The sequence below is a fragment of the Nematostella vectensis genome, chromosome 11 (genome assembly GCF_932526225.1).
Source record: "Nematostella vectensis chromosome 11, jaNemVect1.1, whole genome shotgun sequence".
In the NCBI taxonomy this organism is placed as follows: Eukaryota; Metazoa; Cnidaria; class Anthozoa; order Actiniaria; family Edwardsiidae; genus Nematostella; species Nematostella vectensis.
Genome location: NC_064044.1, coordinates 11,478,044 through 11,506,038, shown reverse-complemented (window position 1 = coordinate 11,506,038; position 27,995 = coordinate 11,478,044). Strand labels below are relative to the sequence as shown.

The window sequence follows — 27,995 nt, the reverse complement described above, 5'->3', positions numbered from 1 at the left end:
GCTCAGATTAGCTGGTCATCGAATTGCAAGAGTAAAATCAATATTCTTATAGATTTGCCTGGGGGCAGTTGGCACATTTTCCATCAATAAGCCATATTTATACAAGACCCCCTTTTCTTCCAGCCACTAGGCCTTTCCAGATTGTGCTCGGCACTATTTTAACGCAATTTGGGTTTGGGAGCAATATTTTGATCAGAGAGCACTTTTTGGGTAAACAAGTCAACTTCTAGCTTTTTTAACCCAAGTTACTAGATTTTGTTGTCTTGTATAGACATTTCTAGTTTCCTTAAATACAAATAATATTAACTCAACTAGGCTAAGACTGAAAGACTGGTGATTTCGGCATTTTAATGGGTAGCCTGTGCTTTGGAAACCACAAATATTGGGTAGCATGTGGAGTTCATTACAATTATAGAATGCCTTAAAGATCTGTTTGTCATGTTTTCCTGTTTTACATCTATTGTAATTATTTCTCGTTAGGAGATTGTTATAATTAAGGTCTGTTATCAGGTTTGACATTATTGACGTTGGTGATGTTTGTAAATGAACATTGTTTTTTAGTAGTATCCAAATAACAAAGGTAAACAATTAAAAGAGAACAAAGTTATTTATAATACAGTTAGTTGTTATACACTAAAGTGTGATTTACCCATTCATGGGCAACAATATAAGATACTCTAATGCATGTATTTAATAAAAGCAATATTCTTTCTTTTATATTCAAATTTTAATTAAAACACAACTTATCTCTAAATTATTTTAAAAATATACGGTAATTTTCTTTTCGCCAATGAGCACTATTTGAGCACTATTTTGATTTTGGAGCACTTTTTAAGGACTTTTTTGGGTGTTTTTGGGAGCACCTTTCTGGCCTTTTGGGAGCACTATCTGGAAACGCCTACCAGCCACCGTCTTGGCCTTTGTTTCTCTATTTGTTTTATAAGAGAAAAGGGACAAAAAAAATTGCTTGTAGCATTATCTTATAAAACAAAAGAAATTATTTAACCATAACAGGCAATCTGATTAGCTGGGGAGGGGACTACAATCATAGATATTTTGGAAAAAAGTATATTTTAAAAAGACTGCTTTTTGGTGGTTGAATGGGGAGGGGCACAACCCCTGTCCCCACCCCTAGCTGTATGTCTGTGTATACACAGTAAGCGATTTGGATCTAAGTGGTGGCCATTAAAAAAGCTATTGAAATGATTACTGTACATGTGTTAAAATATAGTGTACTATGCAGTATTATTAATCTCCTGCTTCTCCCTTACAAAAGATTTTGCAGGGGCAGTTCTAGTTTTTCGCTTTCGGGGGGGGGGGGGGGGGGGGTTGGCTCAGTGACAAAGGGGGAGGGGGTAATGTTTTGTTAAATATGGCTTTCTGGTAGCCCCAAAAGGGGGGATTAAACCCCCTAAACCCTACCCCTAGATCCGCTACTGTTTTGTACAAAAGAACACTGTAGTATTCAATGCCCTCTGATTTCTGAAGAATCTGTGTCTCCTCCATGGCTGTGTTTGCCTTGGTTTAAAATCATGTAGCAATAAATTTTGTCTTATTTCCTTATTTTCGCCATAGTATTCGCGGTATAAATCGAAGGAGCATTCAACATCGTTGAGCACGTGCAGAAAAATCATGGCCGCTTTTGTATCAATGACTGTCTAAGGGAGCCCAAACCTTGGTACTAACAGATGCCGTCCAAATTAAGCTGGAGGCCACGCATAACTACTTATTGACGATGGGGGGAGGGGACGAATATTTTGCTTCCAAGATGGCGGCTTGTTCCACAGGAAGCCCAAATTGATTGAGTTCGTTATTATAATGGCTTATGGCATCTAAATTAGTGTCGAGACATTTAGCATCGCGTTTCTAGAATTAACCGCAAACCTCGGTTTGACGTACTGGCGAAAACGTAGATATCAACGGTCGCACTCTTTGCATCTTTGGTTTACCACCGAGTATAAGATTCACGCTATCCACAAAATAAAACTATTACAATCCCTTGCACTTTTGTTAATCTATAGTACACGAAACAGGCGTTTGAGGCCTAGGCCGATGAGACGAAGATTCTGGATAAGGCCCGTCCTCGCTGAAAGAGGTGAATATCGGTATTAAAACACTTCGGAATCAGGATCCAGTGGCATTATAATCACATCCCCACTAGAAATTTTGCGATCATAACAATCCTAATCAACGTAAGCTCGATCCTTATGATGAGAGTAAAGCGCCTAATGGCGCTATGACGACGCGTCCCCACTCGAGTTATAAGAGACATGACGCCCGATGCTGGACTCTTACGACGCTAGGGGACTAGGCTTTAGTGCATTTGGTCTACATAAAATTTCTGATACTCATGGTTGCTACAGGGCGCGCTGGCTACGCTAAAACTTGGGGCACGGCTATAGGATAATTTGACTCCGAAATGAAGTCTAATGTATTGTCAGTTGAATAAGCACGTATTCCTACTTTAACTTGATGTATTTGCCTTGGTTTGAGCTCTTTCCCTAAGAGCTTGCGACCTTTCAAACGACGCGCTGTGTAAACCGCCGCCCCCTGGTAAATGAGTAACCCAGCGGGGAATGGGGAAAAAAAACGCCCACAACAGAAATATTTTCAACAGTAACATTTTTTTTACTTCTACTATAGCAGCTGATTTAATCAATGCTGAAAATCTGTGTCACAAGATTGAAATTGGACAGCCATTTATTTCTTGAAGAAATGTTCTGAGCATTACAACTGCTTTGATACTTCAATTCACTTCTTTCCTCCCTTGATAACCTTGGTGGCAGCCTTGGTTGTCTTGCCTCCAGCAGCTTCAGTTTTATCAACAGACTTGATCACACCAACAGCAACAGTCTGTTTCATATCACGAACAGCAAAGCGGCCAAGAGGAGGGAATTCAGTGAAGGTCTCAACACACATAGGCTTGGAAGGAATCATCTCGACCATGGCGGCATCACCAGTCTTGATCATTTTAGGGTTGTCTTCAAGCTTCTTCCCGCTACGACGATCAATCTTTTCTAAGAGCTTATCGAACTTGCAGGCAATGTGAGCAGTGTGACAGTCAAGGACTGGACTGTATCCTGCATGGATCTCTCCAGGGTGGTTCATAACAATGACCTAATGATTAAATAAGAAATAAATAGATATAAAAATGCAATACTTTGTACCAAATCGCTCCTGAGAAAAAAAAACCTGACGGATTCCCTCTCCCTAGTTAATTTCACAAGTTTTGCAAATTTACTGAAGCAGAAAAAACAACTTATTCAGAAATCTACGAGCAAAAAAAAAAAACAACTTATTTGTAAATAGATGTGGAATTCAAATATGTGAAAATGAATTTTGAAGTCTGATGCAGTTAGGCTCAATTATTCCCAGCTATTTTTCAATAAAATGATCTTCTTAAGTGCTAACAATATCCTCTCTAAGTGTACCAGCTCAAGTATGCCAATCATCTCCCTTAAAAGCAAGAAACTAGGGAAAATATTTCAATCTGAAGAGTGCTGTCAGATCGCCAGAAATCCAATATAGATGCTGCACGTGATTTGTCTGAATGCTGTAAGACATCACCCCCTTTGCTTGGTTGCTAGGAGTTGCCCCAGAAAGCTCATTTGATTGGTTTATTCTTTGAAACACCACAGATCAATTTTCAGATGCTTCCCTTACAGGATGGGAGCTAGAGTTTTTTCCACACGCAAGCAAAAACCGGGCGTTACAGGCATTATAGGGAATGTTGTCAGGGCGTTTTGGAGCAATTTTACGCCTAGATACGGAATTTTCCGTATTTTTCTGTATGCCTTTTTGTCATTGGACAAAAAGACAAAAGGACTGCCTTATATGGAAACCTAACACGTGGAATCGATAGAGCATGAAATTCTGCACGTTTCTCTCTTACAGCTCAAGTCAGTACAACGAACCATTCGTCATGAAATTTTTATCCAAAGTTAAAATTTTTTCGCGAGTTCGAAATCCATCCACGACCACGGACCTTGCCTTTAGATCATGGACTAGACTCGTGATATTTTGGGTGATTTTGATAGCGATTTAAAAGAGTTTTACAGCCTGGGAGAGACAGATTCACAATCGGTAAACAACGATGGCAGTGGGCTAACTTCTAGCAGAAAAATGTCGGTATTTTGCGACCGAAAGACCAACTTTGGTACAGAATTGGTACTGCCATTGAGGAACAAGAAGCTACTCCATTCATCGGACTGAAGAATCATCCAAATAATGACTTTGAACTTTGTTTTTTTATATTTTCATCATTCTGAATTGATTGAATTTCTTGTCAATCGAACGAACTTGTTTGAGGCACTTCTAAATGGCAAAAAGGAAACGAAGAGAAAGATTCTGAGTGGGTTGAGAGCAACAGCGAACGATGCAGGAACTAGCGGTGAATAAATTCAGCCACCATCTCGGTATTTTTGTAAGTACTCATGGCATCGGACTATTGACAACAATTCGCAAATATTTGAGTGAAAAAGACTGTTTCTCGTCCAGTTGGATATTTCAAAACCAATAGCAGCAAACAATACTTTCTTGCAAGCCTATTTTGGCCGCACCTGAACAACAATGCAGAAAATTCTTCACAATACCATCTTGAATTTGTTCAATAGTCACCACTCGATGATGATGATGATGTTCTCAAATCCTCGTGTTGTTGTGCTATACTTGATTTATTCACAGATTATGGCCAATTGTCAACCAATTAGACAATCATGAGCAAAAATGTACAGTTGAGTTTTGTTCAATCCATGAAATAAAGCTGCTAAAATTTAGAAATGAAATGATCATGCAAGCCGTGCTTTTATTGCCACCATGTTGATGCTGTATTGTGTAGAAAGGGTGCTGACATGACTATCACAACCAGCTCGCTTAAACCTGAAAAATAGCTATGTGTAATACTTGGATATGCTTCCCTAAAGAGTTAACTCTGAATCTTTGAAGTTAATTTGATGTAGTTTATCTGAAAACATGCATAAACTGGAACTAACAAATGACGAGCACGTGGTTAAATTGTGCTAAATTCAAAAAAGTTTGTCTTTGCCTGCTTATAAAAATTGTTGCAATACAATATTTGGAAAACCAGTACTTTATTCTGATCAATAATTATGTGGGCAATATTTGTTCTTACTATGTCAGCCCATAAAATTCTAAGGAAAAAGAAAAAATCTATAAAAACTGAAGACCTGGTGTCATTTTTTGTGCGTCAGTCAGAAAAAACTTGGGCGTGAAAGGGTTAAATCAAAACAAACACCAAAAAATAGCCTAAGTTGTTTTTTTAGCAGGAACCAGTAAGCTAACAAATGAAGCAATTTTAGGCATACTTAAAGCAGTTGTCATATTAAATTACCTGAGCAGTAAAGCTCTTGCATGGTTTAGGTGGGTTGTTCTTGAAATCACCAGCAACATTACCACGCTTGATATCCTTCACAGACACGTTCTTTACATTGAAACCAACATTGTCACCAGGAAGAGCTTCAGCCAGACTCTCGTGATGCATTTCAACGGACTTGACCTCAGTAGTGATATTGGAAGGGGAGAATGTCACAACCGTTCCTGGCTTTAGGACACCAGTCTCAACACGGCCTACAGGCACTGTTCCAATACCTGGAAAAAGAAAACATTGTAATTAATTTTAGTATAAGAAAATATTTGGCTTAGATAATCACCTATGCACATTGAAATGAGGCATGACTGTTTTCCAGATGGGATTGATGCATTTTGTTATTGAATATAGCTTTACTATTGCTTTGTCATGCTAAAAACAACAGGCTCCTCATATAATAGGCAGCAAGACCCAAGGACATTTTTGCGATTCCCAAGAGTGTGTTTCAAACAGGCAAATATGGTAATGTTGGCATCCCTTTATCTGCTTTTTTTTGGGGTTTAATATATCTTTTTGTAGGACCAGAAGTGGAGTGTGGAGAGGTACAATAACAAACCTCCAATCTTGTAGACATCCTGGAGTGGTAAGCGAAGAGGCAACCCACTAGGTCTTGAAGGAGGTAGGATAGAATCGAGACCCTCAAACAGAGTAACTCCACTGGCATTTGCTTCTTTTTTGGTTGCTGGGTCCACCCTCTCAATTGTCCATTGCTTGAACCATGGCATCTACAAAAAATTAAGAACAGCCTATTCAATGAACAATTCTTTAGTAAAAAATGTACCACATTGGAGAGAATGAGGCCATTCACTAGAAAATTCCTTTCTCACTCGGTGAAACCTAAACAAACAATTATCCCATTGAATCAACCTCATCTTGCAAACATCCATGATCATACCGTCTTGGGTCAGTGGTAGCTTAACTTTTAAGTTCTTAAAACCTTTCACTTATATCAATCTAGCCAAAACAAAGCATAGATAAACTTTCAAATTCTGAAATGGAATTGAATTTGATTGGAATTTGAATTTTCTACAGATCTTTGAAAATTCTTCTGGCTGTGCGAAAGGAGATTGAATCAAGTGAATAATTCCAAGTTTTGTCGGGAAAATCTGAAACAATGTATTTTCCTGAAATCCGTTAAAATTCAGAGATGGCAATACCACAAAATATTGGCAAAAAGTTTTTTTATTGCAATGCTGCCCACAATGAAGCGAAGAATAATTTTAAGTCGATAATTGTATGCAAAAAAAGAAAATATCATTTTGTGGTAGGTTTAAAAAACAGCACGCGCTCGTGAGGGTGTCGCCATTCTTGATTGCAAATGCAGCGAGCCCACAATGCAAAAACAATTCAAAGACCAAAAAATATCTGCTAAATTTTTGCAGATTTGTTTCCTGAAGTTAAATAATCATTTGACTATCAGGTTGAGATATAAAGATGAAAGTAAAAGTTGTAAACTTACAACGTTCTTCAGCAATAACTAAGAAGACATGAAGACGGGAACCGGTTTAGCGTGCACATGTTTTCCCATGTAATTTGGTTGATATCTCGATCTAAGTCACAAATGATGACTGGACCTGGGCCTTTCAGTTCACGGCCTGTTTTCGGAAGGTGGACCAAAATACCTCAATATTACAGATTTGAGTTATCCACTCGAAAGTGTGTTTTATAGGGTCCATACAAACCACATACCATTTGGAAGATGAAAATATAAAGAATTGACAAAGTCTATCAACTTTGAAAGGATATATGGACTTTAACTGGCAGTGTTCATTTGCAGATATTTCCAAAACTTCAAATTTTGATAAGCAAAGAAATTCACTCTTTCTGCATTGACAAGTTGTCACGTGTTTTACAGGGTCAAAGTCCAACAAATCATAAACAACCCACAAAAGTTCAGACAAGTGGTGAAGAAGTGTATGCTTCGTACAAACAAAATGGTGACAACAAAGCATTGTCTCATGGCACCTGTAGGAATGATTCTAGATTCCTGCAGTTAAGGACAAATGGCAATATTCTTCCTTTCCTCCATACTAAATACAGTTATACTCAAGGTGCTACTCACATTTTCGCTCTTCTCAAGCATGTTGTCTCCATGAAAACCAGATATTGGTATAAATGGCACTGCCTTAGGATTGAAGCCAACCTTCTTCAGAAAATTGGCTACTTCCTTTTGGATTTCTTTGAACCTTGCTTCACTGTAGGGTGGTTCAGTACTGTCCATTTTGTTTGCGCAGACGAGCATCTGCTTTACACCAAGGGTGTAAGCAAGAAGGGCATGCTCACGTGTCTGTCCATTCTTAGAGATGCCAGCCTCAAACTCACCAGTACCAGAGGCAATAATAAGCACTGCACAATCAGCCTAGAAAAATAAAATAAAAAAACAATGCAATCTTCCTATAATACTGTTGGGACTGAGCTTAAAATTTCTGTCTGTACTTTCAATAAGCCAGTTAATCGATTCGCTTCTATTTGCTTCTTGAAAGCAGGTTAATGTGAATCCAGTGTTAAATAAAGTTCTTACCCCATCAAATTCCCCGATAGCCATATTTATCCCTGAATTAATACTAACCTCCGCCTGGGAACCAGGCTCACAGCTACAAGGCAGATCTTAATAGCAGTCCTACAGTTTTACAACTTACCTGTGATGTTCCAGTGATCATGTTCTTGATGAAGTCACGGTGTCCAGGTGCATCAATGACGGTGACATAATATTTTAAGGTCTCGAACTTCCACAGGGCAATGTCAATGGTGATACCACGTTCACGCTCAGCTTTCAGCTTGTCAAGAACCCAAGCATACTTGAAGGAGCCTTTGCCCATCTAGAAAAAGGAAGTTATAGTTGGAGAATATTGAGAATTGTCCATACATCAGAACAAATATGCTGGTATTTGCACATGTGAGAGTACTTGACAGTAAAATTGGCTTATTGTATAGTCAATAAACATGTGCAAGGGTGGTATTACTAACTCCTGATGAAAGAAAATGGATTTAACCCATTGACTCCTGGCTTTTTTTTTAGCTGAATTTACAAAAAACAGACTGAAAACAGATACCTCCCCCCTATTCTGAGTTTTATACAGCCCGTCAAACACAGCTGCACTTGTCAGCAGTAGCCAAGCTTTCCAACAGTGCTTTGCAGTCCCCACTTTTAATCCCTCGTCGTTGTGCTGAAGCCAGCACAAGTTGATGGTTGCTTGTATTTTTCATCAAAAATACAGCTATGAGCATATTAGGAGAGTGTCTCAGGACATCATGAAGTCTACTGAGGCATAATTGAGTGCTTTGCTTATGGATATTTGCAAGGAAAGGTGGATTTATGATGATTTTTTCTTGTTTGGCTTTGCCTGGATGAGAATATAATTTTCTAATGAATCACCACATCTCCCCTAAATGCTGTCTTTTCTTAAACCAAATTGATTCCAAAATTGTTTACACTGCTATTCTGGGTCTGTATGACCTGGAATTATTTGTTTGGCTTCGGGGTGAAAAGACTTATCAAAAATCATCTGACTTTGGGGAGAGGAGTGTTGACTGGCCCTCCCCTCATGAATTTTCCCCTGGATCTCCCAGAATGTTTTGCAATACGTAAAGACATCTTCGTGGTTGTACAAGCCTTCAAGGAGTGGACATTGTGTTTTGAGGCCATGGAAATGTACCTGGAGGATCAGAATAAAGGTATCTATTTGTGTCTTGAGCTGTGTTTGCTGATCTCTCTCCCTTGTGTGGTATTTTGAGCGTTTTATTGAGAGGGGTGATTCTGCTTTTCTCTCCTTGTTTGATTTGAGATTTGTCAAAGAACCTGTACTATTATTTGGCTTAAGAGTAGATGCCAACACCTTGGTTGGATGCATATCTGCAAGACCATTTATCCCTTAGACTGATGCCTGAGTATCTTTATCTTGTTGTTTATTTTGCATTTATGAATTTTTTGGTTGTGGGTACTTCCCGAAGCCGGTACAGGCCGGTTGAGGGGTCAATGTGTTAAAAACATTTAACAAATTTTGGACCTCATATTTTAGGTTTTGGATGTGAAACCAAAATAAAAGAATTAATTCACATGGGCACACAACAGGATAACTAATGCATGAGTCACCGAGATAGATTGGTGACTTTAGTTATTCATTGCCACCTCGTGTTTCAGGTTTCCGTGTAGGATTTAGCGACAATTTCTCTTTTTTAGTCTGATCAGTACGCTTTTTGCTCAGTTTAAAGAGGAAATATATTTTATGTGTACAAGACAACTCAAACTTCAATTTTGACATAAACAGCAGACATGAAGAAAAGCATAATACCTCGCTGGATTCCTTCTCGAACTTCTCGATGGTTCGCTTGTCGATACCACCACATTTGTAGATGAGATGGCCGGTGGTGGTAGATTTACCGGAGTCGACGTGGCCGATAACGACGATGTTAATATGGATCTTTTCCTTTGGCATGGTGGTTGGTTGGTTTAACACTCAGGACTTTGGGGAAAAAAAACACCAGAAGTTATAAGTAGAATACTGAAAACACTTAACCGTCCAAATACGGAGAGAATCGTCGAAATGACCAGAAGACACGAGGAGCAACAGAGACTGAAAACGAACACGTCACACGCAAAATATAGTGGCTTGCCAAGAAGTTACGCGGAGCGAAACTTCGACGCATTTAACACTTAAAATATGATATATAGTAGATGAATAACTCTGGTTTTAGCTAAATGAGTTATGTGATGACATGAAATAGCAAAAAGAAACTTTGGAACGTACTAACGGGAGCGAGAGTGATCTAAGCGAGAGAGGGATTTTGTAAAATACGAACCAATTTTGCCGACCAAATATGAATGAATCTTTGGTAATATTCGATTTAAAGTATAATAAAATAACTCTTCGATATGTTTCGAACAATGTGAAGTGAGGATGGCCTGATTTTCAACGAAGTATTTCTAGATAAAAATGTGAGACTTCGCCGCATCTAAAAACCTCACCTATAGCCTTGCGGGAGTGAATGAAGAAAGAGGCCGGTCACATGTCACCAGAACAATTTATCTCTTCTCCTAAGAGGGGGGTAAGACTATTTCACCATTTCCTCCCGTGTATTGCGTAATGCTACAGTTCGGTAATGCTTCGGTTTTCCGACTTCTTACCGAAGTAAACGGCAAAAGCTTGTTGACCGGAAAATAGACCAAAAGCAAATCACTGTAAAATAAATAAAAAATAGTGTATTTATAATACAAATGACTGATTCTTTAATATTTTCAGACTGAGATTCATAAGAAAAACGCCCAACAAAATAAAAGCTTGACGGACCACAAAGAAGAGACCAGAAAACTCGCATTTTTCATAAAAAGAAATAAATGAAGAACAATGCAGGCACATAAAATCAATGCAATTTTTGCTTATATCTTTCTTCACCTTAAAATCATTCGCTAGACCGAGTGTTTATAGCCTCCCTAGCAGGCGTTTTAGGCAGGCGTCGCTCGCCTGCTCGCTGCGTAAAAACCCCTGCGAGGGAGGCTAGAGTGTCCAGCCCTTTTTTTTGTTCGCATGTTTATTATCTGCTTTCAAAATTGCGGACATACAACAACTCAGCCGCGTTTTGCCAAACGCGGTCAGTTCCATATAAGAAAACTAATAAATTTCGTAAACTTTATGACTCGTAATAAGAAGAGTAAAACAGTTACTGTGACCATCTTTAGTTTGTTGAGAAGGTCCCTGAAAAGAAAATAAGTTTCATCGATACTGTGTTGAACAGATAAAATAACAGAAGCTTGGCAGGAAAAAGGGTATGAGTAAACACTATTTGAGACATTAATAATACTAATAATACTTAATTTTTAAATTAATTAAATTTTATTCAATTTCTGAAGCACAATGGCACTAATATCCTTTCATTTTCTCTACAGGGAAGAAAACTGGGAATTTTTGAAGGATTTTGATCCTAAGGTAAAATCATCATTATCCAAACATTCTTGACATTCCCTTGCATAAATGACTTTCAAATCTACCGCCATTCGTTAGGCCCTGAGAATATGTTACTGTATCTGTGGGGCCCTGGGGGTGTGGATCTAGGGTTGGGCCGAGTGCCCCCCCCCTATTTTCAGATATTTTGCCAAAAAATAACAAGAAATGTAAGGAAAATCTGTGGAAAAACCCCTGCGAGGGAGGCTAGAGTGTCCAGCCCTTTTTTTTGTTCGCATGTTTATTATCTGCTTTCAAAATTGCGGACATACAACAACTCAGCCGCGTTTTGCCAAACGCGGTCAGTTCCATATAAGAAAACTAATAAATTTCGTAAACTTTATGACTCGTAATAAGAAGAGTAAAACAGTTACTGTGACCATCTTTAGTTTGTTGAGAAGGTCCCTGAAAAGAAAATAAGTTTCATCGGTACTGTGTTGAACAGATAAAATAACAGAAGCTTGGCAGGAAAAAGGGTATGAGTAAACACTATTTGAGACATTTTTCGAGCTTTCGAGCTGCTTTCGAGCTCCATTCCATTTGGAATCCAGGCCAGCCCAAGGGGGGAGGTGGGAGGGGGAAGAATATTCTTTGTGGCTAAGTGGAATCTAAAATTCAAGAACATCGTTCAGAATATTTTAATGCTCCAAAAATAAGAACGGCCCCGCCTCAACTTAAAATAAGACGTTCTGTTATAAAAAAGAATGTATCCCTGGCTAATCGGCGTCTACCCTGGGTACCAGGGAGGTAATTGGCTTCGGGCATTTTTTAACCCCTTTTTACCTATGCACTGCGGTTCGTGTCACCGAGTTTATTACATTCTAACAGTATCGGATCTAGGGGGAGGTTTAACCCCCCCCCCCCCCCCTTGGGCTGCCAGAAAGCCATATGTAACAAAGAAAATCGCTTTCCCCCCTTTGTCACTGAGCCAACCCCCTCCCCCCCTTTAGCGAAAAGCTAGATCCGCCTCTGTTCTTCATTCACTTGCCTTACGAGAGATTACTTTTGTATTTGTAATATTGGGAGTCTAAGGTTATTCACTCGTTGCTACGCAACACCACAGGGCAGCTGAAAGGTCACATGACTTTTACCTCAAATTCAAAAGGCACGGTGCTGAGGTTTGTTTTAGAAACCCTGTCGGCGTTTACATCGGTATTATTACTAATTTTGACCCTTGAAGCCGTAAAATCTATCACAATGTCTTCTGCCCAAGCAAGGTTGAGAGCAACTTCAGCGGGGTACCGCTTTCCTGAAGCAACATGGAGAAATACTCCTACAAACCCGAGTATGTACCACGAGAAGTGTACGCCGAAAAGCTTGAAGGAGCGCGTAAAATCTGCTCCACCAAGAACATTTTCCGAGAGAGAATACGCTAGATGTGATGTTGTTAAAGAAGATGAAATATGGAAAAATCAGTGTAGGAATGAAGGAAAGATGACAAGGAAGTGGTAAGTGTTCTAATTCGAGATGGAAGGCGTTCTTATGAGAAAGCTACTGTAACTTTCGGGCCGAACGACAGTCATTGTGTGTGTTGCAGTTTCAGTCAAGTCAAAAGAAAACAATTGTGTATTCTTTAGAATTGCTATTGAATACAGGCAATAACTGATTTAGTGTAGCAGCAAACCTTTTAAAAAAAAACATATTTTCTAACTCTACTGACCCTACAGCACAGAATATCTAAGAAACCCAAAGTAAATATTGACAAGTTGTAGTCGTAAACAGTGTTTATAACAGTGTTTATCAAAACAATCATCTTCTACTCATAATTTGCATCAGTTAATGAAAATCCTCTGCCTTATAATTAGTGCATGTCTTAAATGCTCAAGGTTTATTCTAGTTTTTAATGTAAAATCACTAAGGAAAGGGGAATTATAACTTCTTGCTCTTTCCACCCATACAATCAGATACCCTTGGTAACAAAGTTTTTTTCACTTCTAAATAGGCAAAACAAATAAATTCCAAATGGTTGTAGATGTAAGAATCCAAGGTACGATTCCGTGGGGGTTTCTGCAAAAGTACAACCTTCGTTTGGCAAGGCAGGCTTGGGCCACTATATCACATTGAGTTTAGCAAATCCAAACTGTCGTTCATTGCCGCAATATGACTTATATTTGGTACAGAGAAACGCCCCAAAAACGTTTGACAAGTTGTTTTGACAGCTTTGATGTTTTATTTTTTTTTTAAATATTGAATTATGATAGGTCCAAAACATGTTTGCGACATTTAATGAAATAGCAGGATTTTGTCAAATGACTGTACCAGGAGTTAATAAATTTTTAAGTAGAAGGCTGTGCTTTGGGAAGTATTCGGCTGAGGCTTCAATGCATAGAATATTGGCTCAAGGTCCCCAGGGGTAGGATAGGGCATGATAAAAATTGAACAAATATTAAAATGGAAATGGTGCAATTTTTCAGCTCGGAATAGTCACTGTGTTCCTTCTCTTTTACTTTCCATTGAAAATGATGATGCAATTGGTTAATAAAACATCAAGTGTATTAAAGGGTTCAACAGCTTTAGATTCACACAGTCCCAAATCTATCATCTGATTAATTGCAACTACTTTGTACAGAGTTAATGGAAAGATAGAAAAATACTGAACAAGATTTTCTTTTACCAATTTTCTTCAGTGAAGTTGCTATTTTTGTTCAGAGGTTAATAATTTTTTATGTAGAAGGCTTTGTTTTGGGAAGTATGTATGTGAGGCTTCAATGCATGCTCAAGGTCCCCAGGGATAGGATAGGGCATCTCACTTGTTGATAAAAATCCGATACAACTCCGATACAATGGCTGCAACTAGGAGGCTTTGTTTCTTGAGTGATACAAAGAATCCTCCCTCATTATTCTGAGGAGTCAATTCCGTACCTCTGTCCACACCTCTGCTTGAACCTATTTTTCACTAATATACTCCTCGTAAAATGATGATAATAATACTAATAATACTTAATTTTTAAATTAATTAAATTTTATTCAATTTCTGAAGCACAATGGCACTAATATCCTTTCATTTTCTCTACAGGGAAGAAAACTGGGGATTTTTGAAGGATTTTGATCCTAAGGTAAAATCATCATTATCCAAACATTCTTGACATTCCCTTGCTTAAATGACTTTCAAATCTCCCGTCATTCGATAGGCCCTGAGAATATGTTACTGTATCTGTGGGGCCCTGGGGGTGTGGATCTAGGGTTGGGCCGAGTGGCCCCCCTATTTTCAGATATTTTGCCAAAAAATAACAAGAAATATAAGGAAAATCTGTGGAAAAACAATGATTTCAGGCCCCTCTTTCTTGAAACTCTTGCTTCTCCCCCCCCCCCCCCTTTCTGGAACTTCTGGATCTTCCCATGTCTCTCCCTAACAGGGCTCTCATTAACTTTCAGAGCAGGCGGTGGGGATTGATAAGTAGGGGGTGAAAGTTACTTTTTTTTTTAGTTCAAATAAAACTTGTCGACTTTTAAAAAAATAGCCGGCGCTCGTCTAAAATAGCTCGCGCTTCCGCCGGCTGCGGGTGCCAAATAAAACCCCTGATTAATGAGTTTATTTTGCCATTTCTCTCATGAATCATCTGTTTTTCTATTCCTTTCTTCTAGGGAAGACCCAAACCTAAAAAAGAACTACCAGCAGAGGTATCAGTCTTTTCTAAACAATCTCCAAACACTACAAACCAAAATATTGGTCGTCGTGTGAAAAGCGCCCCTGCAAGATCCATGCAAAGACTTGAGCGATTAACAGACTATAGGATACGCAGGAACAAAGAACTCTTTATCAGTGAATGAAAGATAAGGCTCCTAATCCAAACAGCATTACATAGTTTATTAGAAGTTTTATATTTTTATTGTACATAGGTGCCAAAAATATTTAATTGTTAGCTCTCATGAATTCAAAAGATTTGAAGGGTGCAATCTTTGGAATATATACACCCTTGAATGGGATCATGTATACCATATACTAGGTACAGAAGAGATAATACTACAATATCCAGCAGTTACATTTAGAGAACTATTACATTTAGACAGGAGCCATGGCAACAGAAAAATCACACAATTTTTTCGTAAATTCAAATTATCACTCACATTACTCCAAGTGTCAGGCCTTTTTTTCTTTCCCTGTAAAGTATATACCAAGAAAAATAAATTCGCCTGATACTCAGGCTACATTGTCATCAGCTTCTAGGTATGAAACGACTTGCATTAAGAAATCATGACTTGGGTGTCCTACTTGTGTGTGCTCCAGCTGTAAGAGGCAAATATTAAGAACAACAAAAAAAATTTTTAACACTAACAAGCCAGAAAGGGCATCTTTTTATTGAAATTTTATTGTCACTGTTTGATATGATGGCACAGCTATTTCTATGTTAATTTTGACTTGAATTGGCCACTTAAAATCATATGATTTCTTAGTGCATGTCACTGATTTTGGATAGTCTAAATGGGAAACTCATACCTCTGGATCCAAAGAAATTTGTGTCTGCCAGTTGGCAATGGAAATAGAACAGGCTAAAAAGATTAGCCATTATCACTCTACCAGCCAACCATATTTGCCACTGAAAAATCTAACATAATAAATACAGTATCTTGTGTGCTTTTGATGCAGAATTTCATGAAAAAAACTTGTATAAAGAAAGTTGACTTTGAGCAACCTCTCTCCTACTTTATCTGTGCCAGGGAATCGAATCCTTCTGTCTATTAGTTTAGCAGGCTACATTCATTGGTTTATTATTTTATTTGTTGCCATGACCACAGCAGTATAGTGGATCTAGCGGGAGGGTCTACGGCGGTTACCCCTCCTTACTGCCATAAAGAGTGCTCCCCTATGGGGGAGTACTCTTCTCGTTTACTTATTTTAAGGGCACAGCTAATTGCCCGTATCGCAGCCCTGCGGTATCAGACAGGACGGGTATTTGCGTATGCCTTGTGCCACCCAGTCTCTAATTGCCCCTATAGCAGCCTGCGGGACTGGTGTTTGGGTATGCCTTGTGCCACCCAGTCCCGCCGGCTGCGATACCGAGTGCGAACCATTCCCGAGCGCGCCTCTCGGTGCCGCGCTTCCTCTGCCCTGCACGATTCGCTCCGCAGGTGCGGCACAACTGCGTCTCCGAATGCGTCCCTATGCCGCAGATCCTGCACGGCACGGGGAGGGGGCTGCCCTTACGGAGCCTTTGGAGGTGCACCTTGCAGTAGGTGTCCATGCACCTCTGGCCGCACGTGTTTGCGTGGCCGACCTTTAGCCACCCGCAATAATCTTTTTCGCACTTCATCCTTCGAATGCTATGCACATGTGTATATATACGTATATATATATTAATCTAATTGCAAGGTTTCCACTCGTTTCTATGAAAGGCCCCAGTCCCGCCGTAGATTAATGATTGCTAACCACTGCTAATTATTTATCAACGCGAAGTGGTCCCGACGTAAATTAATAATTGCTAATTATTGCTAATTGTTTATCTACGCGAAGTGGTCCCGACGAAGATAAGTAATTGCCAATTATTGCTAATTGTTTTTCTACGCGAAAAGTGTTTCGGTGTCTATGAAAGTTCCCTGTCCCCCCCCCCCCCCCCCCCCCCCCCCGTTTTGACTTACTGTACTTACTGTTTAAAACCATACTGTACAAAAGATGACAGATTTGTTTGATATTGAGCTACTGGAACTAGTCTTGCGTTTCTCAGCACTGTCGTCCCGTTGTTATTAATGATGATCCACTAGCGTGAGACCCCCCAGGGATAGCAGAATTGGAAAAATATGTGAACCCCCCGTTAGGGATAACAGTTAGTAGAACTTTTAAAAGATAGGATGATCACCCTCATCCACTTTTATGAAGAGTCCCACAAATGTGGCATGACTTTTTACAAATGTTTCACTACCTTACACAAATGTGACAGTTATTTAAGAAAATCAGCAAAATCTTAGGACAATGTATATCTATACGACAGTGCTGAATAACGTATGCGCATGCGCGTGCTCTGGCGAAAACAAGCACAATCGTAGTGTTGAATCGTTCGAGAAAAGGTACTAAAGGCTGACTTCAATACTCGTTTATTAGTCCTCTCGTAGCCTTAAAAGCTAAATTACAGGATTCCAATATCAAATATAATAAATACTGATTAATTGATACAATATAATAAATATAAAGGTAGTATGGGCAGTCAGATAGCCAAGGCCAGCGCGTGTTTGTTTGTGACAAAGTTGCCAAATCTATTGGTCGCAAAAGGTTTGATGTGATTGCCAGTGCGCGTTCTTAACTGGTAGCTATGGGTAGTAGCCTCAATGCGGTCTTGCACAAGCCGGTACACTGGATTTTGTGGCGTCAAACAAGAGATAAACCTGCAGCAGGCATCAGTCCGACGATCTTCAAGGGTGGCTAGGTTTGCCCTAGTTAGAGCATCCTTGTAATCCAAGCCCGGATAGATAATGGCGAGGGCGCGTTTCTGGTTTCAGCCAATGAATCAGAAAGGTAGCGTGGCAGGTCTGCGAAAACGACGCTTGCGTACTCGAGCGTGGATCGCACAAGGGAGCGATAAACCACTATAATGTTATCAGTAGACACGCCACAGCGCTTTAGCTGCCTTATAGCATACAGGCGCCGGTTTGCTTTTTTCACTATAGAGTCACAATGTACCTCCCACGTCAAGTCGTGAGTAATGAAGACCTCAAGAAATTTAAAGGACTTGACTTCTTCTAAGATGGTACCACCGGTCGCAATAGGAGGACATTGAAAACTATTATAGTGCAAAAAATCAACAGCCATTACTTTGCATTTTGTAGGATTCAGACACATATTATTGCTAGTTGCGAACGACTGGACCTGCGATACTATAAATGGTAATGTGGATGGCGCGTTTCTGGGAATAATTTCAATAGCTGTAAGGTCGTCGACGAACTTCGCGCGTGGAAGCCAGCAGCGGATAAGGTCATTGACCATAACTGCGAATAGAATAGGACCTAAACGTGTTCCCTGTGGTATTCCTCCATTGAGGTTGAGTGGTGGTGATGTTGAGGATGCTATGCTTACTACCCTCCATTTAGGTTGAGTGGTGGTGATGTTGAGGATGCTATGCTTACTACCCTCCATTGAGGTTGAGTGGTGGTGATGTTGAGGATGCTATGCTTACTACCCTCCATTGAGGTTGAGTGGTGGTGATGTTGAGGATGCTATGCTTACTACCTGGGTTCTACCTTCTAAAAAGGAAGCAATCCACCTGAGTAGACATTGTGGATATCTAGGCTACAAAGCTTATTTAACAGGATGTGGTGGTCTATTAGGTCAAATCCTTTCTTAAAGTCAGCAAAGAACCACCGCACCCATACGCCGCCTCGGTCTAAAGCCTCTAGTGTCAACTGCAGGAGGTACACAATAGCGTGTTGGCACGATTTCCCAGCCACCGCAAATTGCTTCGTGTCTAGGTGTTGCACGATACCTGGAAGTGATCTGGATAGAGTGAAGCCTTCCATTGCTTTGGCAAGATGACATGTGAGTGAGATCGGCCGTATGTCGGTTTCGATGCTCTTAGGAGGGCTCAGTTTAGGCAGGGGGCGCACGTTGGCCGACTTCAACAGACCCGGGAGGTGACCTTCCTTTAGTGATGTGTTGTATAACTCAGCTACTATAGGTGACAGTTCGAATGCAAACATTTTAAGAATAAGGGCTAGGATCCCATCCGGTCCAGGTGCCTTGTTGGTGAGAATCCCTCGCAAAGACTTATAAGCCTCATACGATGATACCAGGAAATGATCCGGGACATCAGGAACAACAATGGCTGTGGTCGTGGGGTAACAGAGGTCTAAAATCAGACGTTAGCTGGACGAAGAACTCGTTGATCTTCTTACACAGATTATCCACGCTGGCGATGGAGGAATCGTCTATTAACTGACTATACCATTCCCCTTGGCTCATTGACTGTCCTGTTAGGTTTTTAACTTCCCTCCACCACCTTCGCGTATTGGTGTCCTTAAGCTTTTTCACCTTCGACTGATAAAAAGAGCGCTTACACGTGCGAATGGCACTGACTACTCTACCGCGCCAGAATTTGAAGATGACAGAGTCGCTGCCGAATTTAGCAAGCATTTTCTCTTAGCAATCCAGGACTTTATTTTATTATTCATCCACGGTTTGTCTGAAGGATGTGAACGGACAACTCTAGACGGGCAGAATCTATCGAGTGCGTCCGTAATTGTATTATAGAAGACATCAAACTTGGCTTGACAGGTGTGAGCGCCGAACAGGTTTGACCAGTCGTGAGTAGTGATCCACTGGCCAAACTCTCTCAGTATACTTGGCCTGGTGTCGCGTCTAGTAGATGATTGTTTGCGCAGTTTTGGAGAATTTTCTAGTATCTGCTCTACCAGGACAGCATAGTGGTCACTGGTACCAATTTTCGGCAGCTGGGCCGGGCTCGACAGGAGGTGTGGTCTATTTGTCAACACCCAATCCAGTGTACCAGTGTCCCGGGTTAGTACTTTCACAGTTTGCGTCAGACCGCACAATCGTTTCAGTTTAGAGGCCGAGAAATTGGTCGAAGATGGATTGAAATCGCCAGATATGGATATCAAACACTCAGGGTGTTGGGATAAGCATTGGTCTATAGTCTCTTGGATGTGCTGATAAAGAGCCTCGTTATCATCGCTGTTCGCGTCAGGTGGATGGTAAATAGTGCCGAACAGCACACAGGACACAGAGCGAGGGAGTCGGGTAGGTCTTGCGATCACCCACAGGGTCTCAGGAATAGAGTCGTTCCCAAGTTCAACATCATAAAGTCGCTTACACTTGATATCACTCCGTATGTAGAGGGCAAGCCCTCCCCCTCTGCGATTGGGACGGTCTTTCCGGAACAGAATGTAATCTTGCAATGAGACAGCCGAGTCGGGAATATCATCAGAGAGCCATGTCTCGGTTACGCTTAAGACATCAGCGCGGTTGAGTTTCGCAACACAGTCCAGTTCGTCAATTTTTGGAGCTACGGAGCGAACATTGCACAGTAGGAGTGACGGTATAGATGCTGGCCTAAGGTAGTGTAGTCTTGTCGTAGGAGAAGGCAACAGTGATGGTGATACCGAGACAGAACTGCCTGGTGGGAATCCTGTGGGGAATACCACAGGGTGACCATGGTGGTTGTTGCTTGACTTTTTGGCTTTTCTTGATCTAAATGGTTTCCTTATTCCCAAATCGTCCAGATTATCCCATAACTCGGCAGGTAGACGTTGCTTGGGCTGATGTTTACCAATGGACTTTAAGATGGAACTGCTGTAAACAATTCTCGACGGCTCAAGGACATCGGAAGCATGGCTGATCCCAAGATGGCTGCCAGAAGATACATTGACAAACGATCGTCCACGAGACAGCCAGAAGTTAATTAGACGAGCAAAAAAGTAGACTACAAGCCCAGGGTGGAACATATACATTTCTTGAGGCCTCATGGCTACGTATTGGAATACAACATCAACTATTGCAAACGGTTTTACGGACAAGACAAAAACCGTGGCAACCTGTACGGTGCCGCTGACCACATTCGCTGATTTGACTAACTGTACAGCATTAAAACCATACTGTTCAAAAGATGACAGATTTGTGTGATAATGAGGGAGTCATAAAGGAGATTATAGCCTTAGGTTTGGTCTAGTTTTCTTAGCATTCGCCAAAATGTTACAGTTCGCCGGTAAAAAGCCGACATTTCAAAACAAAAAGGCTGGTTTAACCGCGCGGTACTGGAACTAGTCTTGCGTTTTTCAGCACGGCTGCTATCCATACTAGAGAAAAATGCAATAACGCCGACTTCGCTTGGACAGCAATGTCACCAGTTTACTTGATTACGTAACAATCTCCGATGATTTTTAACGGAAAACGCGAAAAATATTTTAAAACTAGAAGTTCTCATGGAGAAGTGAAGTGCTCTAGCGTATTGGTACGTACAAGGTAAACTAATGTTAGCTTGAGTTAATCGACAGTCCTTGACCTCCCTTGATAAATTACGAAAAAATATTTCCCAATAACAACTGGTCATGACAGTCACCCAAAAAAGAGAAAAGGAACGACATAAAATTTAGAAAATTCGAAGAAAAAAAGGGCCTCCCCCTCTCTGTTTTGTCTGGCAGGCTGCAGCACCGAGAAGCTCTGGGGCTGGGGGAACGATATAAACGGTCGAGAATGATAAATTCAGGCTGAGCAGCTTTGGATAACCCTCCAAATCAGCACAGGCATCGTTAAAATGATAAAAATTGTCTTCAGGATGGATATATTTAGTTTTCCATATACCATTCTCTTTGTTATTTCGCACAAACCATATGCTTGGGCTACGAAGTTGTTTTCGGGAAAACCCGAGCCCGACCCATCCTCGTTCGAAGGGTCCCACCCTCCCCTACCCCCAGGGGCAAGGGGGATATGAGGGGAAGACCCTGGGCCCGAGGATGAACCCTAAAGTTTTCACTTCTGCCTAAACCATGCAATGTCATATTTTTACAAATGGAATGTTCATAGCTTCCAATCAAGGAGTTTTTGTGATTGTCGATTTATAACTTGCCTATGATTGTCAATAAAAGCAGTGTTACATGCTGTACATAATTTTGCAGTTGGCACAGCATTCTAAATAGTAGTTTAGCTTGCGGAATGGAGATGAAGCAGAATTTCTAAGATCTAAAAATATTTACTGTCACTTTGACTCTGATAATGTAACACCCTTGTTTATACTTGTTTATACATTGAACACCTCATTTCTCAATCTCACTTTTCCAACAATGTTATAAATAAAACCGATCAAATGTCGGGTATTAGTTTTCACACTTACTAAATAATCTTGTAATTTCGACATGTTTGTGTAGTCAAAGAAGCTCTGATCATCGGAAAATTTCGCTAAATGAAGACGTGCCGCGAGCCACGCTACACTGATTTCAACAGGGAGCCCAAAACTTTCCACAAATGCCGTCCGTTCGCCCAAATGAATCGAGTATTATGAACACGCATAGAATAATAGCTGTTCATGGGGAGAGGGGATGGGAGGTTTTCATTTCCAAGATGGCGGCTTTAGCCACAGGGAGCCCAAAACTTTCCACAAATGCCGTCCGTTCGCCCAAATGAATCGAGTATTATGAACACGCATAGAATAATAGCTGTTCATGGGGAGAGGGGATGGGAGGTTTTCACTTTCAAGATGGCGACTGTGGCCACAGGGAGCCCAAAGCTGTCCACGAATGCCGTCCGTTCGCCCAAATGAGTCGAGTATGAACAGGCATAGAATAATAATTGTTCATGGGGGGAGGGGATGGGTGGTTTTCATTTCCAAGATGGCGGCTTTAGCCACAGGGAGCCCAAAACTGTCTTCAGATGCCGTCCGTTCGCCCAAATGAATCGAGTATGAACATAGTGAACTCTGCGAGATTAGTTTTGCTCTCGCTCGCTAACGCTCGCTCGAGCAATTATTAAAACAGTCTGTCTATGGGAAGTTTCTTTGAGGGTATGAATGATAATTTAGAGCGGCTAGCGTGGATTCTAATAGAATATTTTGTCTATTGTCGGTTGAGGTTTCCGTCGGGCCCAACGGAAGTAAACGGGTGACGACAATGCCGCTTTTAATAATCCATAATCTAAAAAGATATCCATATCAGAAAATAATGTAAAAAACCGACTTCGCTTTTAGGCAAAGCCTTTTAAAATAAGTCCCCCCTCCCCCTGTCCTAATACACATAGCCTTCAAGTTTATACGAAGACCTTTCCAAAAATTACTTGTTTTTCAGGCGTCGCGAGTTTTCCGATGCGCTGATACCCTGTTGCATTTTTTACTCCCCATCTTTAGCGTATCTTTTAAAAATGTTTTGGAAAAAAACGCCTCTATAAGGAATGGTTCAACGTTGAAAAAGCATGACACATCTCAGGCGAAAAACGCGATTACATAATAATGAGTTCCTACTGCGTGATTCTGTTTCCTAATATAGCTACGGGAGAGCAACGCCGTTACACACAATTCGCAAATAGGAAGTGAACTTTACGCGTATCGTGACGTCAAGATAACACGCGCGTGTTGAGTTGAAGCATAAACAGTGTGTGCAAGGACCCGCATCGAGTCACATGAAGTGGTGAACCAAGACTATCACTTCCAAACAAAGACTTCTACAGCTCAACCTTTTGTCTTCCTTAGTTCTAGAGTGACGGGCTTTGTGACGGATTCCTTGCTAAGGACAAGTCAATATTACGCCTACTGCGCGGGTAAGAGAAATCGCTCAACCGTCTCCTATATATAAATTCGGTGTTCGCCACATTTCCGTGGCAGTTGCAACCATTGAGGCCTTCGTGATGGCGATTATAAACTATGACAAAGGTATTCTTCGTGAGGGGTACCTTTTTAAACAAAGTCGACATGTGTGGAAATTATGGAAAGCTCGATATTTTGTCCTACAGAAGAACGGTCTTATTTATTTCAAGAAGAAAAGCGATTGTGCAGGGAGGCCTTTAGGGGCCGTCACGTTTAAAGATATATCTTTATACATTGACGAGATTGGAGACAAGAAGAGAAAATACTGTTTGAAAATCCACGCAGATGGGAAGAATTACTTTCTATGCTGTTTCTCTGAGGATGAAAGAAATGCATGGCTGTCTGCTATTCTTACGGCAATTTCATCGTATGTTCTCGCACTAAAGGAAGGAAAAACAGACGAAGAACTTCTAAGAGAACCTGGGAGCTCTTTACCACGATCAATTTCTCTTGAAGCACTCTCTACACAATCAATCCGGACTTTACCGCAGATGCGAAGTCGAGCAGCCTTTGGAAGCAGCGGGGATTTAGACAGAATAGTTCCTCTGCGGTCTGCAAATTCTCAACACCCAAACAGACTATCTGCTGCTTTCCCCATCACCAAGCGAAAACAGAAAGCATTTTCCGTCTGGGAAACAAAGTGGAGAGACAGTTATATTAACTTTTCTGAAATTTAGCATTTAAGAAGCATTAGTCGCGTGGCTCATTTCACAGAATAATTTCTCTCTGTTAATTATACTCAAAGAAACCTAATTCCTTTCTGCCATAGCGGATTCTTGTTTATTTTGCCCAAAAGACATTTCGAAACTTGCATCGAAACACAACATCAAGTGAGAACGGAAAGTGTATTAATAAGATACAGAAATTATATCTCTTATGAAAATTGATTTATCGATTGAGAATCAATTTTTGCAATGCTCTTTTCTTGTTTGAACAACATAATTCAACTTGTTGTCAATTAACAGATACCGAAAATGCATTTATATGCACATATGGCTTTTATGAGTCACTTGGCGCATAAATTTATCTGTGAAATTCAAGCAATGGAAAGATTGTGAGATTGTAAGGCGGTAGAGCCCGTGAATACTATTATTATATGTACAAACTAGAGTATGAAAAGTTTAATTTTATTCGATAAAAAAGAGAATACGAGCTTGTTACAGAAAATATTTAATAAAGTATGAGTAAAGCTGATTTTTTTGTTTTATTTTTTAAACACACAAAATATTCTGGTAATTGTTTTCTAAACATGACTATTCTTCTTCAATATTCTTTTTTCTATATTAATGACATAACTTCCGTTTTATTATTTTTTCAACATATAACAACATAAATGAGAAAAACAAATGATTATCTGACAATAATTGAAATATAAAATATAAACGACGTCACCTATGTCGAAACCAATATTTTGATCGTGAGGGATTAATCCAAATAAACAAATTTTGTTGGTAACGATAATATAGCGCTAAGCTGCTGTGGCATGTTCCGTGGTCGATATTTCTTGAGATAAAATTTATTACTAGGGAATGTTCGAAATGCCATCTTGTTGTATTTTAGTTACTTTCATCATTATAAAGATAAATATAAGACGACCCACGACCCGCCCCGGAAGATACTACCAATTCGTCACCATTCATGAATGTTTAATGGTTTATGCTTCTAGTATATGCAAGTTAATTCTCTCTCCGGAAACATGACGCAACTAAGACTCACCGCCATTTTTAGTTTAAGATTTCTTTTCGTACTCTGCACTTGGATAGGTCCACGATGTAAGTCAAGACTCTCGCAAGCGCTAACACCATCAGGAAGTGACAGCCCTCTTACAATAATCCTCTAAGGTTCTGTTACGGAAAATTGTTGACAGCTATGGTATATTGTTCAGGCCGCAAGCCTGATAGAAGGTGGGGGGGGGGGGGGGGGGAGGTGCCAGCATCTCTTCTCATCGGAAAGAAAAAGCGTTTTTTTCGATGCGGGGTTCCTGTGGCTAGTAAAGAAGAAAAATAACGCAGGGGGAGGGGACACTCGGTACCAGTCTCCCGCCTCCTAAAATCACAAACATAGGTGTTCCGAATCTGAATAAATGCCATTACAGAGTAGAGTTGCCTGCGGAGGAGGCTTGGGGGGAGGATGGGGTGCGATTTTGAAGACTTCCCGTTAAAAATCAAAATATATACTGTATTCAATAGAAACCGCGTTGCCTCTCAGCAGCGGGGAATATTTTATTAATGTACCTCACCCAATCTTGACCTTTGTCACGCAATGCGCTTTAGCCAAGTCACGCTTGCTTACGTACACCCGCCTGCTTACCCAATTCTATGGGTGCTCCTTTATGACACATTATAAGTCCAAAAGAATCGAAGTGGGAAAGGCCCGAAAAACGGCATCGTCACTTCCAATACGAAAATGTGGACTTAAAAAGCAAAGTCTACTACCCGTGCAGTTCGGAAAACATGGACAGCTGTTTCGTCCTTATTAGGACTTGTCAGCATGGCATAGCCGGTTTGCCTCAGTTAAACTTCATCGGCAAAAAACTCCAGGGCGACTTCGACTCGAACGAAGTGCTTTCAACCAAGCTTATATCCATGTGGAATCTAGAGCTGCGACCGGGCTAGCGTGATGCCAATTGTGCGGATCACGCATGCGACCTTTGCTAGTCTAAAACTCCGTCGGACAGCCAAACTATCCTTGCGAGTATGTATACATAAATGTGGACTTTAAAAGCACACTAGCATACATACATTGGCATCAGTCGGGCCAAGACGGGACGCTAGCCCAGTCTATTACCCGTGCTAGTGTGCTTTTAAAGTCAAATACGAAGCCTGTATGCAGATACTAAAGCATTTAAGAAATCAGTTGAGGCCCAGGGCGATGGTCTGGGATAATTAGTACAATCCAACCCTTTGTTATGGCGGGTGTGCTGTCTAAGGCCCGCGTACAGGGTGAGGGACATTTCACGCGTGCACTTTGTGTGTTGACGTCTCGCGGGCAACTGAGGTAAAATTCTCTCCTGATTGAACTGTAAGTTTTTGCAGGGACTGGTCTACGATGAGACGTTCGTTTGTTTGTTTGTTTTTTTAATCGAGAAAATGTTTCGAGAAGTTTGATCCACGCAAAACTGTAGGAGACTCATCATGTCTTCATCGGATGTCTTCACAAATGGTGACGTCAGCGGTGCATAGGAGTGACATTGATTCTTGGTAAACGAACTAGCAATCTTTTTTGGGTGTACAATCATGGAAAGAAATGAGAAAAATGTCTTCTGTGAAGGTAATAGGTTATGTCGTCAATATGAAACTTTTATTTGCTCAGAATAAAACAGCTGCCTAGGCTTCCCAAATCAGAATCTTCCTCTAATTTCTTCTTCTGTTTGTCTCTGCCAAATGAAACAATACTTTTATATAAAAAGAAAATTTAGGGGCGGGAATTTTTGGGAATATCAAAACAAAATTGAAGGGAAAAGAGATAACTATGCCAACCATCTCTCCCTCAATATTTGACCTGATTCCAACCCTCGCAAGGGCGGTAGGGACAGTGTTTGTTAGGCTAAATTCTGATAATAAACCACAAATTTGCCTCTTATTTGGCTATAATGTGCCTTGTTTGTGAAGGTGCTCTCCATGATTGGTTAAAAAGCCCGGTCAAGTTACGTTGGCGCACGAACTGTCCCCGATGCGCTAGCCGAAACGTGGCACAAATTAGAGGGAATTTCGTGGTTTATTGCTCGGAGTTAGCGTAGCGAACGGAGAGCAACTCTAATTAAGCAGAGGGGGAGTTCATTTTTTGCGCAGCAGTAATTAGTATCGCACATGCGCGAAATGTATATATTGGGGACGGATTTTGGGATTTTGGGGTTTGATGGAATGTTGTTGGAATGCAGCTAAGCACTGTACCTCTGGAATGCGGGACATTTCCGGTTATGACTCATTTCTATCTATTACGAACAATTTTCGAGTGATAAAACACCCTGGAAATCTGGAGGGTTCCCGTTCTCTCCTTCGATAAAATTAGACTCAGATGACTTGAAGGCCTCAAATTCTGGCTTTTCACTTGAAACTTCCAGTTGTGTCGAATTGCTAATTACAATGTTATTGTATCTTGTATTATACTCAAATCTGTTCATTTTTATTGGGCTTTTGTTCGCAGCATCCCTTAATGCTTTTCCCTTTGAAGGGGAAAACATATTGCCTTTACTGTTCCCATTAATCCGTGAAACACTAACTTATAGTTGGTGTGTACTAACTCTACAGAGCAAGAAAAAAAAGCAAACAAGAGATCATTCGGAATTTTATTTTGTGTCAAAACCTACTGTACCACTAACTATTTCACGGATTGATGGGAACACCTCTATTATATCTCCAAATTTAGCTCCGAGCATTCACTATCAACAGATATTCCTAGTTTTAGCCAGAATTTAGCCTTACAAGCACTGTTCCT

General features: G+C 40.5%; 3 protein-coding genes across 4 annotated transcripts; 2 read left to right on the top strand and 1 right to left on the bottom strand.

Annotated features, from left to right (window-relative positions):
- Positions 1-2,605: 2,605 nt before the first annotated feature.
- Positions 2,606-10,499, bottom strand: LOC5504418 (elongation factor 1-alpha, oocyte form). Of its 2 annotated transcripts, none has more exons than XM_032372726.2 (7): positions 10,353-10,499; positions 9,679-9,849; positions 8,026-8,205; positions 7,449-7,745; positions 5,943-6,111; positions 5,351-5,607; positions 2,606-3,117 (listed from the first exon to the last, which is right to left on the bottom strand). In XM_032372726.2, the coding sequence occupies exons 2-7, from the start codon at positions 9,820-9,822 to the stop codon at positions 2,752-2,754; spliced, it is 1,413 nt and encodes a 470-aa protein (XP_032228617.2). In that variant the 5' UTR covers positions 9,823-9,849; positions 10,353-10,499; the 3' UTR covers positions 2,606-2,751. The 2 variants fall into 2 exon arrangements, with proteins under 2 accessions (XP_032228617.2, XP_032228618.2); XM_032372727.2 differs by having other exon boundaries at positions 10,187-10,363.
- Positions 10,500-12,389: 1,890 nt separating this feature from the next.
- Positions 12,390-15,921, top strand: LOC5504417 (uncharacterized protein C2orf50). Its single transcript, XM_001625276.3, has 3 exons — positions 12,390-12,773; positions 14,342-14,381; positions 14,911-15,921. The coding sequence occupies exons 1-3, from the start codon at positions 12,406-12,408 to the stop codon at positions 15,094-15,096; spliced, it is 594 nt and encodes a 197-aa protein (XP_001625326.3). The 5' UTR covers positions 12,390-12,405; the 3' UTR covers positions 15,097-15,921.
- Positions 15,922-23,333: 7,412 nt separating this feature from the next.
- Positions 23,334-24,752, top strand: LOC5504405 (arf-GAP with coiled-coil, ANK repeat and PH domain-containing protein 2). Its single transcript, XM_001625275.3, has one exon. It carries the CDS (start codon positions 23,600-23,602, stop codon positions 24,233-24,235), a length of 636 nt encoding a protein of 211 aa, XP_001625325.1. The 5' UTR covers positions 23,334-23,599; the 3' UTR covers positions 24,236-24,752.
- The last annotated feature ends 3,243 nt before the right edge of the window (positions 24,753-27,995 follow it).